The sequence below is a fragment of the Silene latifolia genome, chromosome 6 (genome assembly GCF_048544455.1).
Source record: "Silene latifolia isolate original U9 population chromosome 6, ASM4854445v1, whole genome shotgun sequence".
Taxonomy (NCBI): domain Eukaryota; kingdom Viridiplantae; phylum Streptophyta; class Magnoliopsida; order Caryophyllales; family Caryophyllaceae; genus Silene; species Silene latifolia.
In genome coordinates, this window is record NC_133531.1 from 116860251 (window position 1) to 116876559 (window position 16309).

Here is a 16309-nt window from a genome sequence, read left to right on the forward strand (position 1 = left end):
TTAAACTCAGCAAAATCAGAACCATGGGATTGTTGTTGCTGCTGCGGCACATAAGGAGGTTTTTGGTATTGTTGTTGCTTATGATGAGGGGGCACATAAGCTTCTTCTGCCGCTTGTTGTGGAGGTTGAGTCGGATTCGGGACATTCGGCTACTCCACCTCAAGTTGGGGTGGACATTCACTCATAGTACGTGTTTGTCCGCCTATAGTGTTGAAAGGCAAAGACAAGACTCGAAAGGATGGGACAATTCTCTCGAGACATGTCCCTCGGCTCCACATCTTCTACAGACGAAAGGACCGTCTGAAACAACATTTACTTGGTACATCCCACCTTTAGAAGCTCCTCCTAATTCATATTTGTCAAACCTTGCAGTGAGGGCTTCTAGTGCAGCAACAGAGGAAGATTCAGCAGCTCTCCTCTGGTTTCCTCTCAAATTCCCATATTCGGCCTTATGAGTGGCCAGATCATCGATGATCTTCCACCCCTTGGTCTCTCCCATGTTCTCAGCCAAGCAAATCGGTCATTGGCTGCAGCATCCAATATGGCCCTCTGATCGTCGTACAGTCCATTATAGAACTGATTGCACAAGCTCCATTTTTCGAACCCATGGTGCGGTATGGTTCGTACCAGTTTCTTGAAACGGACCCATGCTTCATGGAAGTTATCATCTGGCCCTTGTTTAAAGCTCGTGATCTGAGCTCTAATGGCATTCGTCTTCGAGGCAGAGAAGTACTTTTTGTAGAATGTCAGGGCTAAGGAATTCCAGTCAGTGATCCCATGTGCGGCTCGGTCCAAATCTCTATACCACTCCCTTGCAGCATCACGAAGGGAGAAGATGAACATGGTCTCCTTGATCTGGTCTTGGGTCACGCCGGCTGATGGGGGTATGAAACAAAGATGAGTCAATAAATGTCTCCATATGCTTAGCTGCATCTTCATTTGCAGCTCCCCCGAACTGGTTTCTCTCAACCATATTAATGTATGAAGGCTTTGGTTCGAACTTCCTGTCATCTCCTGGTAATTCGAATCCTTTGTAGAGATTCGCAGCTGTAGGCTCTGAGTGACTAGCAATGGTTGCTTCTTCAGCCATGACTGGGATTTCTGGAGAAGTAACTGTCTCAGCTGAAGAGGTAGAGGCGGGAGATGTAGGTGGATCTCCTTGAGCAGCGTTCTCGTGCGGCTTGACAGAGTACTCAACTCTTCCTCTGTCGGTAATACCCTTTGTGATCGTCTCAACTCGCGCAAGGATTTCTCGATCTCAGGATTTAATGGTACTAGTTCACCACCCTGTGACCTGCTCATAAGAAGAAACTACAAAAAGAATATAAGAAAAGTTTAAGGAACGGATGTCCCTTAAACTAAGAAAGACTAAAACTAAAACAACTAAAAATTAGAACTATTGCCTCCCCGGCAACGGCGCCAAAATTTGATACCCGTCGTTGTGAGTACCAAAAATAAGATTTATAATTTCCTATTAAGACTAACCTAGGCTAGTGGTAACAGGGTCGAACCACAAGGAGGCAGACGTAATTTCTAGTTGTCTAATTCTAGTCTAAGGTAACGAGTGTATGGGTTGAGTTGAATTGGTCTATAGCTAAGAATAGATAAAGACAATAAACTAAAAAGACGGATTAAACAGATAAAGAAGGGGTACTAGGATGGTCGGTTCATTACTTTTCGGCGGCGGCAAAGATACTAAGTCGGTCGAATCAAACACAACTGAGGCGGGAAAACAAGAGGTCCTCTCGGTCCACTCTTAACAGATAGCATCTTTCGATCTCGCTATATGTCCCTAATATCACTAATACTGACTCTCGGTCTAAACTATACCTATCTTTCGATCTCAGCACAGTTTAGTCATTTTAATTGGTGGTCTAACAACTTGTCCCTATCTTTCGATCTAATGGGTCGAGTTATAAATTAAGCATCTAATCGGTCGCATGCATTCGATTCGTTAAATACAACATTAAAATCAATTAAAACGAAAGGTAACCTCACGTGTTCAGTCGATCGACCAGGTATGGCGGTCGATCGACTGACACGCGAATTCAGTCTAAAACAATACTACGCCGCCTACGCCATAATTCCCCTACATCCTAGCACAATTAATTTAGCTACTCATGCTGAAGGTGATAACAACAATAAAACTAGGGCATAAAAGTACTGGATTCATAATTAAAGTGGTAAGATGGTCGATCGACTGATGGTAGTGGTCGATCGACTGCTTGAGCTGCTACTTGACTTCTATAATCTCGTGGATTTGTCTTTTGGGCCTTGAATTGCGCACCAAGCTCGTTCCTTAAGCGAATACTTCACGCCAAATGCAATGCAGGATACTCGGGGACGGATTTAGCTCGATTTCCGCTGGATTCTTCACATTTCTGCAATAATGTACAAAAATACGGAAGTAGTCGAAAATGGGGAGAAATGTAGCATAAACTACATGAATGAGCTCTGAAATGCGTGTAAAATGGGATGTAAAACATCATATAAAAGACACGCATCAGTTACGTAGTTCTCCTCTCTCATATTGCTATCAAATCCCAAGGCTTGTGTCGCCATAATCCTGAGTTCTTTATACCGTTGAGACCGTCATATTATAGGTACGATCCTTGTACCGTTTTTATGTTGATCAGTTGATTTTAGTTGAAACCCTAATTGGGTAATTTGGGGGTTTTGGGAGTATTGTGTTTATTAGATGGTGATTTTATGATTGTATGTTTGATAGGAGGTGATTTCATTGAAGAACGATTGTGATTAGCTACTAGACCGTCTGTGGTGATTGTTTTTCCAGGTAGGGTTTCCCTACTCAGTATTAATTACATGATGTGATTGGTGGTTTCGTTGTGATTGTTGTTAAAGTATATTGTTGGTGGTTGTGACGGTTATTGTTTATTATCGTTGATTGTTGATTGGTTTATATCTGTCTGTGATCTTCGGGGCGCGTCCCTGGCTGAGTGGAGTTACTTGCAGGAGTGACTTCACGCCCTTGATTCGCCTTCTGTGGAACCCGCCATAGGAGGGATGTGCACATTTATGAACATGGGTTTATCGCTCGATGGAGATGAGCGGGGCTTAGGTGGGAACGGTTGCGATCCCCCACTGGCGGTGTGGAGTACCTGTTGCGATGGGTACTCTGGCAGGACTACACACTTTAGTGTATAGTCAGTTGTGTGGAGATTGATTATGGAGTTTGGAGGATTGTTGTGTTGTTGAGCTGTTTATATACTTGTTCCGTTGTGGATTGATTGTGTGTAATTAGTACTGACCCCGTTTAAATGTTTTAAAAACTGTGGTGATCCATTCGGGGATGGTGAGTTATTGAGCAGGTATGATATGACGCGTATGGGATAGCTGGGATGAGTCATCACGTTGCAGTTAGAAGTCTTCCGCTGTGTTAGACGATGTCTAGTAGTGTTGATAGTTTTATCAGTATACCGTTTTGAGTACTTTGTATTTCAGTTTATCAGTTTTGGCTTTGAACATGTAATTACATAAATTATATTTACTTTTAAAGTACATTTCTTTATTGTCTTTTGATTATCATTGTCTCGGGTAACCGAGATGGTGGCGTTCCTATACGTGAGTGGTCTTGGTAAGGCACTTGGAGTATGGGGGTGTCACAAACGACATATTTGGATTCACCATAGAATTTTATGTCTAGATAACATATTTCTTGGTCCAAAAAGTATAATTATTGACCGGAATCGAGACGAGAAATATTTTATTAATTTTGATGCACCTAGTACTCATTTTTCATGTATCTAACAATATTCACGCACCTAGAACTCGTTTTCGTGCACCTAGAGCCTGGTATTTTCATGCACCTAGTAATCATTTTTATGCATGTAACAATTTTCATGCACCTAGTATTGGTTTTCGTGCATCTATATCCATTTTAGTATACCTAATTGTATTTTTATACATTAAGTTTATATTTTGTTAATAAAATCAAAATTTTTTGTTTAGCTATACTAAAAATGTGTTAGAATAAGCTAAACTAAGGGTAAATGATCCATCAAAACTTTCGGAACAAGATTTGATGATGTTTTAATAAGGGTTCTCACGGTTCTCATTAGTTAGTGGTTCTCACCGATCCTGACTATATATGTGTGTGTGTGTGTGTGTGTGTGTGTGTGTGTGTGTGTGTGTGTGTGTGTGTGTGTGTGTGTGTGTGTGTGTGTGTGTGTGTGTGTGTGTGTGTGTGTGTGTGTGTGTGTGTGTGTGTGTGTGTGTGTGTGTGTGTGTGTGTGTGTGTGTGTGTGTGTGACACATAGCACATGCAAGACACAAGTACACAACCAAAGCATTTGAGTAAGTTGAGTTTGGACCATATATGTTTGATACATATAAATATCACACGTTATATTTAAAAAGTTAATTGTATAAAATTATATTCACACTAGGTAGTATCCCGCGCTTCGCGCGACCTGTTTTAAAATTTTATTAATAAAATTGAAGAAAAATAATATAATTCATATATGATCTTTAATATATTTAATTATAAATAAAAATAAATTAATTTTTCTCAAATTAATTTTCTTAGGTTTAACTTCAATGTTTTAAAATAAAATACATATAATTTTTAAAACTAATAAGTGATAATTGATTATGCATGATTAACGTTTTATAAATAAATTTGTGACTGATCAAATATCATATTAATTAATATAAATTTTATTCGAATAATGTAACAATCAACATTAAGTTCTCAAATTATATCATTTCACAATACCTTATGTTCCAAATCAATTAATATTTGCTCAAAATGATGTGAATATAATTTTATGTGAATTTTAATTTTTTATGTATAATGTGTGATATTTATGTATCAAACATATAGGGTCCAAATTAAACTTATTCGAATATTTTAATTGTGTCTTGCATGTGCTATGTGTCATACATATTTATGAGAAATTTGCACCTTTTGTTATTTTTAAACAACTATATATAATGATGTTTGAGAGTTTATCTTTAAATAAAATTGGTTTCAAATATTATTTTTTGAGGTTTAAATTCAAAGTATTTAAAAGATAACATAAAAATTATTTAACTAAAAGTAATATTTATCTAGTCATAATCACGCAATATTTTATACTTGTCGTATACATATTTAATTGAAGATACTAAAGAAAAATGTAACGTGTTTTCTATTTTTTCATGTCGTTTATAATACTATATTACTTAATAATCATTACTTTTATTTTTATTATTTAAATGCACTCGCGTTCACTGTGTATATACATACTCATACACATACTCGTTTTAACCCTATTCAAACGTATAAAAATCTCATATGTATTCAATTTCTCGCAATATAATTTTTTTTTCATTTCCACACTGTAAAAACTTATTTCTTAGTAGTTTTCTTTAAGTTCTGTTTTAATAAATACAATGAATCTTCCAAATAAATTTTTCTTAATGGATTTGATGACCTAATTTTTCTGACTTTCTCAAAATGTTTTTTTTTACGCAAATGTAAAACATTGTGACACACTCACTTTAATCATCTCTACATATCAAAACATTGAAATATAATGAAAATTATACTTAATTGAAAGCATTTTTCGCAATGAACGTAATTATTTACATTTTAGAATTTTTATCATAATTTTTTAATAAATTTAGAATCAAATCACCATAATCATTTAATGTAATTTTATAATTGATTTGGAACATAACGTATCTCGAAATGATATATTTTGAGAACTTAATGTTGATTGTTATATTATTCGAACAACTTTTAATTTAGTATTTAATCGGGTCACAAATTTATTTATAAAACGTTGATCATGCATAATTAATTATCACTTATTAGTTTTAATAACATACAATATGTATTTTATTTTAAAACATTGAATTAAGCCTAAATAAATTAAATTTGAAAAAAATTAATTTTATTTTTATTTTATTGATATGTAAAAATATTAAAGGTCATATGAGAATTATATTATTTTTCTTTAATGCTAATAATAAAATTTTAAAACAGGCCGCGCGAAACGCGGAATGGTAGTTAACTAGTCGTAGTAATACTCTTGGAGGCTTCGCCCCCTCTAATCTGTATTCTTCATTTTGGTTGGAAAATTCGATCAAGTATACGGAGTACAACTTTGAAAAAAGAAAAAGAAAAGAAAAACCAACAATTAGCCTTCTCCTGCTGAATCGACACTCCAATAATCATCTCTCCCTACCAACTCAAAAACAAAATCAAAATCAGAATCAAAATCGAAATGCAATTCATTTTCAAAACCCTAGATCTCTAAATTCATCGATCTAATTCATAGTATATCCAAATCATTTGGGGATTTCCGGAATCTCAGGTAGAAATAATAAATAATTAAGTCTGAAATTAGGATCGTTCCACTGGATTGGAAATGCCGGTGGCAGCTTCCGCAATCTACTTTTTAAATCTCCGAGGTGATGTCCTCATCAATCGCCTCTATCGCGACGATGTCGGGTATATTTTCGATCTCTTTTCCTTCTTCTACCTTTTTTACTATTCTTTTTATCTCTGTATATCCCGTTGTTGTTACGATTGATTGTTGATTGCGAAGCTTAATTATAGCCGTTGTGTTTCGATTTATGTATATTTACTGAGTTATCATCATCATCAATGTTAGGAATGTTGATTGAGTAAGCTTATGCGAAGCTCAAATTCTGTTGTAGTGGTTGATTCCCAATTGTCGGCTCAACGGAGCTTTTGCTATCTGATTTACTTGTTTGGTTTAGGTATATAATTGATGTAGTTGATTGCTGAACGTTAGTTTGATTACCTGTAAGCAACATGTGTTTATGTGGTCGCTTAGTAAATGATATGCTGAATCGCTTTTTGATGTATTCTTGTTCAACTTTGATGAGTAGGTAGCTTTGATGCTACATGTGAGTGCACGGGTTTTCCTGGTCATGATATAGATAATCTCACAAAATGTTTAGATGTATCTAGCTCTCAAGCCGTCCACTTAGCGAAAAATATTGTACATCTAGCTCTCAAGCCGTTCACTTAGCGAAAAATATTGAGCTAATCATTAAGGGTGTGTTTGGATTGAAAGATTTGGAGGGAAAAGAAAAGGAGGGAGAGTAGGGGATTTAAAATCCCTTGTTTGGATAGCAAATGAGGGTAGAGGGAAATGGAGGGGGAGTGATTTGGAGGGATTTAATTTTCCTCCTCCAAGCCTAATCAAAATCTCTCCACAATAGGCAAGATTTGGAGGAAAATTGTATCCAAACGCCCACTCCCCATTCCCCCTCCCCTTCCCTTCTCTCACTTTCCCTTCCCTCCTTCTCCCTCCCTTCTCTTTCCCTCCACTTTTGCTATCCAAACATACCCTAAGGGTGTGTTTGGATAGCAAAAGTGGAGGGAAAGGGAGGGGAGGGAGAAGGAGGGAAGAGAAAGGGAGGGAAGGGAAGGGGAGGGAGAATGGAGGAGGTCATTTTCCCTCCAAATCTTGCCTTTGTTGGAGAGGAAATAATTTGGCTTGGAGGGGGGAAGTGGAGGGATTCATTTTCCCTCCCCTCAAAATCCCTCCACCTCCATTTTACTAATCAAACAAAGGATTTATCATCCCTTCCTCTCCCTCCCCTATCTTTCCCTCCAAATCCTCCTATCCAAACAAACCCTAAGTGTACTTAGAGACCTTAGAGTAATGGAGGAAACAATCTCAAATGACGTGTTCCTTGTTTAGATGGAAAAGTTTAGAGGGATCCATTGGCCTCCCTCTAAGCGAATTCAAAATCATCAAATTGATATCAAGCCCAACATCTGATGGATTTGTAAGGAAAACAGCACTAGTTCATTTTTCTTGCATCACCTCGGGTATACCATTTGAATTTAGATAGTGACAGACTCACAGGTATCCTAAAGTCCTTCTTGTACCTCAATCCTCAGGTATACCTTTTGAACTTACGTAGTTTAACTAGGATCAGTATGCCATTTGGACTTAGTTTTTGTTTGGAAAACTAAAAGTTGAAAGTCAAGCTGTGTTGACCTCAAAAGTTAAATAATGCACTTATTTTGGCTATGAGGGATTTATAACCTAAGATGAGTAAAAGTTACCTTCATATTTTTGGGGTAGTATGTCTCCGAGTTTTAATTGTTTGATATTTTTTCGATTCTGCTTCTTCTGAGCTTTGGCTGTATGTTTAACAGCACTTCTTTGTTTGAAAAGAAATTGCCTATCTCTATCTTATTTGCTATATTGTTCTCTTGATTGAAATTGCGATTTGTGAATAGGCTAAATTTATGGGTGGTTTACGGTCAACATTGCTGTCACAATTAAATGACAATTTACCGATTGTATATTCTCCTTTTTTTGCGTTCCTTCTTTTTAGTGTTGAAACAAGGTGTGCTGTAACAATTCCTTAATATAATGGTGAACGGTTTCGGGCCTTTTATTTTTGTCTAATCTCTGCTCGCACAACTTCCAGACTACTGTATTTTTACGGAAATGTGTTTTATTTTGATATCACTTCAGCTTTTAAGTGATTATCTAAGTTTTAAGTGTTTCTTGTATAGTGGCAACATGGTGGATGCTTTTCGGATGCATATTATGCAAACAAAGGAACTTGGTACTTGTCCCGTAAGGCAGATAGGAGGCTGTTCATTCCTGTATATGAGGATTAGCAATGTCTACATCGTAATTGTTGTCAGCAGCAATGCTAATGTAGCTTGTGCTTTCAAGTTCGTCGTTGAGGTAATTCTCACTCTGGTATTGGTGAATGGTTCTCTGAGAATTCTGCTTTGATTATGGTGTGTATATAGTAAATTTTATAAATCCTTCATTCTTAATTTCTCGCCTGATCATGCTTGCTATGGTAAAATGTTAATTGATTTAAATTGACTTGTGCACAAAATGGCGTGTGTTATTTGTGGCTCTGTATGTATTACATCATAATATGGGATTAGCAATTGATATCTTGAAATACCTGATTAAGGAGACGATGCTCATAATCAAAGGATAATTTGAAGTTTGGAAAAGAGAAGGAAAAATGGAAAACAGAACACCTCCAGACCAGTTGGGAAGTTGTCCAGATAGTAGGAAGATATTTTCCCTTTCAGAGTTTGCTGACTATTATTTTCCATTTATCTGCAGGCTGTTAATCTTTTCAAATCCTACTTTGGTGGGCAGTTTGATGAAGATGCTATTCGTAATAACTTTGTTCTAATTTATGAGCTGTTAGATGGTATGTAATGCATATTTTACTATTATGTTTATTAAAATTTCTGATCGTGGTTCTTGCTCGCTGATAAGGTATTTGACTCAAAATTTCCGACCCTTTTAATGTCTGGTCACTCTAGTGGAAGCTTATGAATGACATGGTGGTGTGGAGGAAAGTCTCTCTTTGGGTATAAGGATTATGCCCATTTCTCTTAGTAAAACTAAAATCCTGCCCGCTTCTGTCTGGTTGTTGTGGAGTATGAGAGAGTGTAAGACTAAAAGTATGATACATAATTACACATACTTGGCCATTTGGATATTGACATGAGAATGCTATAAATACTGTAAGAGACTACTTTTTATCTCAATTTCTTTATAAAGAATGAAACACCAAGCACTATAGTATCATGTCCAATAGCTTCAATATGCGTAGTGGTAATCTATCTTCTTACATGTTTTATGAGCTCTTCGAAAAACAGTTAACTGAAACATCATTGTGCTTGGCGTTTATCATCATCTTACATTATGTTGGAGGAATATTACAACGGTGATACACAAGTTGCGTTTGATAGTTAATGAAGTTGAATTAGTGTCTCTGCTTAGCTTGCATTTGTACTATGGTGTTTGTCGTCATCTTGAGTCTCTGACTTTATCATGTTCTGAATTTTCTAATTCTTGTAATAAATTTGAATTACAGAAATCATGGACTTTGGTTATCCTCAAAATCTTTCGGCTGAAATTTTAAAGCTATATATTACTCAAGAAGGTGTGCGCTCGCCATTTTCATCAAAGGTACGTCTCTTTGTCTATTATTATGAATTTATAGTGTAGGTAGCTAATATCTTTCATTGGAAGGTTTGACTACTAACTGGGGCATAAAACATGCTTAGTTTATGCAAGTGTTTCTGATTCACCTGTTTATGATTGTGATGCCATTCAGCCTGTTGATAAGCCAGTGCCAAATGCAACTCTGCAAGTCACAGGTGCTGTTGGATGGCGACGAGAGGGTCTTGTTTATAAAAAGAATGAGGTAATTTATACTGGTATCTAGCCTTGTGGTACATGTAAACTATGTAGCCTCAGAAATTAATCAAAGCATTCTCGTGCAGGTGTTCCTTGACATTGTGGAAAGTGTCAATCTTCTCATGTCTTCAAAAGGTGGGTAACGTTTTTTCTTGTGTGTGTGTGTGTGTGTGTTTGTGTTTGGGGGGGAGAATGTGTATGTGACTGAGTTTTATGTTTATTTCCTGTTGCTGATTGTCTACGAAAGCTTCTTAATACTTATCGGTCTGATAGGTAGTGTGCTACGTTGCGATGTTACCGGAAAAATTCTCATGAAGTGCTTTCTCTCTGGTATGCCTGATTTGAAGCTGGGCTTGAATGATAAAATTGGTCTTGAGAAAGAATCACAGATAAAAGCACGTCCTGCAAAAAGGTAAACTCTATTTTGCTGTTCTTCTCATCATGAAACACTTGCCTGAGGTCTAATTGTAGTTATTGGTCCTACATTTCCTTTCTCAGCAGCTTGAATACAATTTCAGCTTCTATCAGCCCCTGTTGTATGATACTATCCTTTTTTGCAACCAAATTTCCTTTGGACTTCTTTGAGGTCTAAATTTAACTTGGCTGTGCGCCTGTGCCCATGTCAAACTTTTGAAGTTGTCATGAGTAGAAAATCAGATTGTTATTGCTTGGTTTCTTCTCTTCAACACCAGCAGTTATTTGTTTTTATTTGGGATTACATTTTTTTGCACTCCGGTGAAGTTCTTATCATATTTAATGCCTTTCTGTTTGCAGTTATTCCATAGTTTATCTTTGTTTAAGCTGCTTAGCCTTTTAACGTACTGTACCACACTACCACTTATGTTATCAAGGGAAAGAGCGCAGATAACTTTTAGAATGCTTTGCGATCTAGTTATTTTGTATAGTTTCCAGCCATGGTATTAATTTTCGGGTTCAATCTTGATTGCCAAATCTCTTGTTGCAACCTGATCTTGCCATTGTGGGATAAATGTGGTTGTTACCAGACTTACGACGTCAAAACGCGATCACCGAGCTTTTCTAAAGTGGCTGTGAACTCGCGATGCAGTATTGAGAACCTGCTTTACCACCTAAGATGGGGCTGTCGAAGCCTTCCTCAGGAAATCAAACTCTTCTTATTTTATGTATGTTCTGTAGACGTGAAGACGCTAATGTTATTTGGTTGAATATCAGAATGGTATGTTTCTAATGCTCTTTTTGGTCTGCTGTTTCTCAGTGGGAAAACAATTGAGCTAGATGATGTCACGTTCCATCAATGTGTGAACTTGACAAGGTTCAACTCTGAGAAGACTGTTAGTTTTGTGCCACCTGATGGTGAATTTGAATTGATGAAGTAAGCTTTGAAACATCTTACTACTCAAAATTTCCACTTTTTTTACTTATCATGTGTGCACGCTGTTTTAGCGAAGCTTGAGTTATTTCAACAGTTTGCACAAGCATCTTCTTCTAATCTAAGTAAAGATGCAGATGTATTTGCCGGAACATTTACCTTAACCCTTATTACGTAAGTGGCAGTCCAGTTGTGAAACAGCACACTGCTTCCACTCTGTGCCATCTGGTTGACAGAAAATGTGGGAGTCAGCAATTCCTATGAAAATCTACTCTTTTTAAAATTAAGGAGATTGCTTAATTCCATGCCTAGATATTTAAACATGTGTCCTAATACCTATTACAGTAATTCAGTTGTGAAGTTTGGTCACTTGATCGAAATCTTAACTAAAATGAACTGATAATGGAGTAGTAAACAACTGAGCTGAACTTGCTGTATTTTCTGAAGATAAAAATGAACCTAACTAAAATTACTAAAGCTGAAACAAAACTGAATTACAGTAATATTAACAGTTGAGCTAGAATGAACTGAATCAGAGTACTATAAACAATTGAGCATTTGAGCTAAAATGTGTTCTCTCTTGTAGATATCGTATAACTGAGGGTGTCAACCTCCCCTTCCGGGTATTGCCGACAATCAAGGAATTGGGTAGGACACGGATGGAAGTTAATGTTAAGGTACATATATTTTTTTTTACTAAGGATGCTTTGTACATTCTAATATATAGTATTTTCTTATAAGTTCTATTCTGTACTGACAGGTCAAGAGTGTGTTTGGTGCAAAGATGTTTGCTCTTGGAGTTGTGATAAAAATTCCAGTACCAAAACAAACTGCGAAAACAAACTTCCAAGTGACATCTGGGAAGGCTAAATATAATCCATCCATCGATAGTTTGGTTTGGAAGTGAGTTTCTATATACTTTTCTCTCAACATATACCATTGTGCTCAGTTAATATGTCTCGGTGCTTTATTTCTGTTTAGCAGATCGTCCACATCAATACATTGGCGTAGTTCTTAACTTTATCAGATCATTAAGCCCTTTTTTTAAAGCAACCTGGTTATGAAATGCTAACTCCGCTAGAAGAGAGAAATATGAAAGGAGTAGCTGATCTCTCACTAAACCATAATTTTGACACTGCTTATTATTTGATGATTTTGATCTCCAGCAGTGGCTTGAACCTCGCTGAGAATTGCGTTTTAGTTAGTTTCATTAGTTAATGTGTTTTACAGTCTTACTTTGCAAGAAAATAAAGGTGTATATCAAGGAAGCAATTTTTTTTAAGTTACTAGTCTCGTGTCTTTAGCAGCAAGAATCAAACTACTTCAGCCGGCTGTATTCACAAGTCACATCAGTAGAGTAAGGGTTTTTTTTAGGATTGCCCTGAAGTTGCAGTCTGCACTAATCATAATAGTTTTGGATTATTGAAGTGGAATCACTAGCCTATTATAGTCTTGGGGCTCTTCGTGTTGTTATCATCTGTTCAATCTAGCTCAGATCATCTTATCGTGTTTAATTGCACTGCAATTAACGATTGATATTACGGTGCAACTGTAGGATAAGAAAATTTCCTGGTCAAACTGAGTCAACCCTAAGTGCTGAAGTGGAATTAATATCTACCATGGGAGAGAAAAAATCATCGACAAGGCCACCAATTCAAATGGAATTTCAGGTATCTTACGATTTACTAATGCCACCAACTCAAAATGTATTGGGTCTCGTTTTAGTTTCTGCCTTTATGGATGTCATTCTACTGAGGAACATGTACATACATGAAAACTATATTTATATCTCACACAAATTAAGCCACCTAGGTAATCAAAAACTCCATGGAAGTCTAAGCATTAAAATTCTTCTTTTATTAGACCTGAAGTTTCTATAAAGCTTACACGTGTTCACGTTCTTTTTCTTCCAAGGAATGTGTTCCTAGTTATAGTACTCCCTCCTTTCCAGTTTCCACTCAATAGTATACATTTGGGTTTTAGACATAGTTTATGGAAAACTATTATTATATTCAACATTCCTATTTTACCCCAAATACACCTTATCCCTCACAGCCACCCTTCCACCATCAATCTCACCGCATTTCCAATCAATCTGCCACCCACCCCCTGCCATATTGCCTAGCTGGCCAGGTGGTGGGTGGTTGATTTGATGGTAGCAGGTGGCGATTTGGGTGAACACCAACACTGTGGTTCATGGGCAGTCATGTGGTGGCGATAGTGATGTTGCTACTGGGTTGGTGGTGGTGGTGGTGGTGTGGGCTGTGGTGGCTTAGTGAAAGGTGGCAGTGGTGTTGGCTGTGTGGGTGGGGGACTGGGGAGAAGAAGGTGAAACCGTGAAAGGGTTATGTATGGACAAGGTCACAAGGGTATAGTTATACATATTTGATGATTCTTGTTTGTTTCTTCTGTAGCTGGAAATTTTCTCTCGTCCCCATATTTTTCATTAATTTTATTTTGCAGGTTCCTATGTTCACAGCATCAGGGTTACGTGTCCGTTTTCTCAAGGTAGCTTTTCAAATTGATGGATTACTTACCATGCTATTTTGTGTTGTAGACACATTTGCTTAATTCAATCAAATCCCTGTAGGTATGGGAGAAAAGTGGGTACAATACCGTTGAGTGGGTTCGTTATATTACAAAGGCAGGTTCATACGAGGTAAGGTGTTGAGATTAATCAGGTGGATTGAGGAAGTCATCAATTGTAGTACAATTTTACCAGAGGCCAGTAGAAAGACGGTCCGAGATTCGTCGATCTGTTTGTCAACTACTGAGTTTTACCTTACCCGACTGAGAGGTCTTAATCAGCTGGATATGCCTTGTTACAGTTTTACAGCTCTCTTTTTTGTTAATTATTGTCCAAATTCTTCTTTTAATTGGTATTAATATTTTTATTAGTCTTGACTCTTGAACCATCTTTGGTAGATTAGTGTGTTGATATGAGTAATTACATTTATAGTGTGGAAAGTTGTGTAATATAAAAATTAAGGATTAAGGATTTTGGGGATTTATGTGAATGGTAACAGTGAATTTGATTGCTGAAGTTCAGCATGCGAAAAGCTCAGTCAGTGACTAGTGATTTGTGCAGTAGTTAGGCACGGAGAGAAACTTCATATTTTGCTCCCAACCTGCTAATTTTACTCGCACATCCTGCCTCATTTTTTAGGCACAACAGGGAGGGGGGGCCTTTATAATAAATCAATTTCTGCCAAAGGCATGATCGCTTGTGGGAAGTCCGAGTAACCTACAATCTCTTCGTTATCAAAGTACACAGTCTAGCAAGGAACCCCACCACAAACAAGCCATAGTGGTTTGGACGGGGAAGTAGCAAATAAACCCCATACGTTTGGCATTATGTGCAATTTAGCCCCATCTGTTTCATTTAGTGCAAATCCACCCCATTAGTTATAGTTTATGTGCAATTAAACCCAACGCAACATATTCCGGCAAATTTCTCGTCGGAGAAAAGTGACATGGCATCGGAGAAAAAAAACACATGAATTTAACAACTTACCACTGCAATGGCCGTCAATTTATGCCTTACTCTCATTCATGAGTCATGACTCACTCCCGCTCACTTTCCCTATCTCTATCTTCCTCTCAGATTTTTACCTCCTCCTTCAATTCACGCATCTTCACCATTTTTGCTCCAATTTTTTTGCTTTAATCAAAGTCTAGTTCCCATGTCATTCATTATTTTATAATTAAAAGTCTATCCAATTACCCTCCAGAAACTGGGAAATGAAAATTTGGGGAAACCCAGTTGCATTTTTTTCTAAATACAGTAGTAATCTATTACTATTTAGCTTCAAGTTTTTCTAGTCATTATTTTTATAAAACAAGGCTGCTAACCTACCCGCTGTTTTTAAAAAAATTAGTAACTTAATCCTAGTCACCAAATCCATGTCATTTTTCCGGTGCTATGTCACCTTTCTCCGGCAAGAAATTGACCTAAATATTTTGTGTTGGGCTTAATTGCACATAAGCTATAACTAGTGGGGTGGATTTGCACTAAATAAAACAGATGGGGCTAAATTGCACATAATGCCAAACGTAAGGGGTTTATTTGCTACTTTCCCGGTAGTAGTTTGGATGTTGTCAACTGTTCCTTCTGGAAGGATGAATAAACTCATCATATAGGTCGGAATATCTTACACTACTGATTTGATGAGAATGTCCTTACCTGCACTAGACAACATCTTCTCCTAACCTTCGATCTTCTCCTTGAAGAATAATGGTGTGGTAATGCTAAGATATTTCATGCCTATCTACCTCGTTAACTCTTTCACTCTAAGATTAACACTACCGAAGTTTTCCACTCCACAATCACAATTCCAGAATTCCACAACCGCGAATAAAACTACACATCTCCCATCCCACAATTTCCCAATGTTGGGGTTTGCGTCTTTGTTGGGGTGCATATGAAACAAAGTTGGCTTTATCTCATCATCATCTAGCCATCTAGGGAAACAATTATGGATTCTCATAACACTAGGAAGATCACCAATGTCACCCGCGTTTTTTCGATCTACGAACAATGGTGGTAGACCGCATTGATATCAGCAAAATATATGTTCTATCTATATGAGTGAGATGTTATTTAACCTGTTTTATTCTTAAAAATTGAAACTCTACCCTTTTTCTTTTTGAAATTAGGATTAGGATTTTGGATTTAGAATAGTTATACGCAAATCTCTTGTCTAATCACAGAGAAATTAGTATTAGTATCTCAATTGTAAAACCGTCCAAGCCCCAACTAAAAACCTTGGGAGGCTGGGAGCTG

At 37.0% G+C, this 16309-nt stretch overlaps 1 protein-coding gene and 1 non-coding gene across 2 annotated transcripts; both read left to right on the forward strand.

The window, feature by feature from the left end:
- The first annotated feature begins 601 nt into the window (after nt 1-601).
- Nucleotides 602-708, forward strand: LOC141588920 (small nucleolar RNA R71). Its single transcript, XR_012519886.1, has one exon. It is a non-coding gene; the product is annotated as a small nucleolar RNA R71 (small nucleolar RNA).
- Nucleotides 709-6023: 5315 nt separating this feature from the next.
- LOC141587146 (AP-2 complex subunit mu) lies at nt 6024-14590 on the forward strand. The gene is made up of 13 exons (XM_074408585.1): nt 6024-6457; nt 8513-8690; nt 9090-9180; nt 9853-9947; nt 10096-10185; nt 10265-10313; nt 10452-10590; nt 11413-11529; nt 12113-12203; nt 12287-12429; nt 13082-13196; nt 13990-14034; nt 14117-14590. The coding sequence occupies exons 1-13, from the start codon at nt 6375-6377 to the stop codon at nt 14195-14197; spliced, it is 1317 nt and encodes a 438-aa protein (XP_074264686.1). The 5' UTR covers nt 6024-6374; the 3' UTR covers nt 14198-14590.
- Nucleotides 14591-16309: the final 1719 nt, after the last annotated feature.

Bases quoted from the DNA above. Each gene is read 5' to 3' on its own strand.
- LOC141587146 (XM_074408585.1), top strand. From the start codon at position 6,375: ATGCCGGTGGCAGCTTCCGCAATCTACTTTTTAAATCTCCGAGGTGAT. The intron at 11,530-12,112 runs GTAAGCTTTGAA...TCTCTCTTGTAG, and splicing joins GGTGAATTTGAATTGATGAA to ATATCGTATAACTGAGGGTG. The intron at 14,035-14,116 runs GTAGCTTTTCAA...AAATCCCTGTAG, and splicing joins TACGTGTCCGTTTTCTCAAG to GTATGGGAGAAAAGTGGGTA.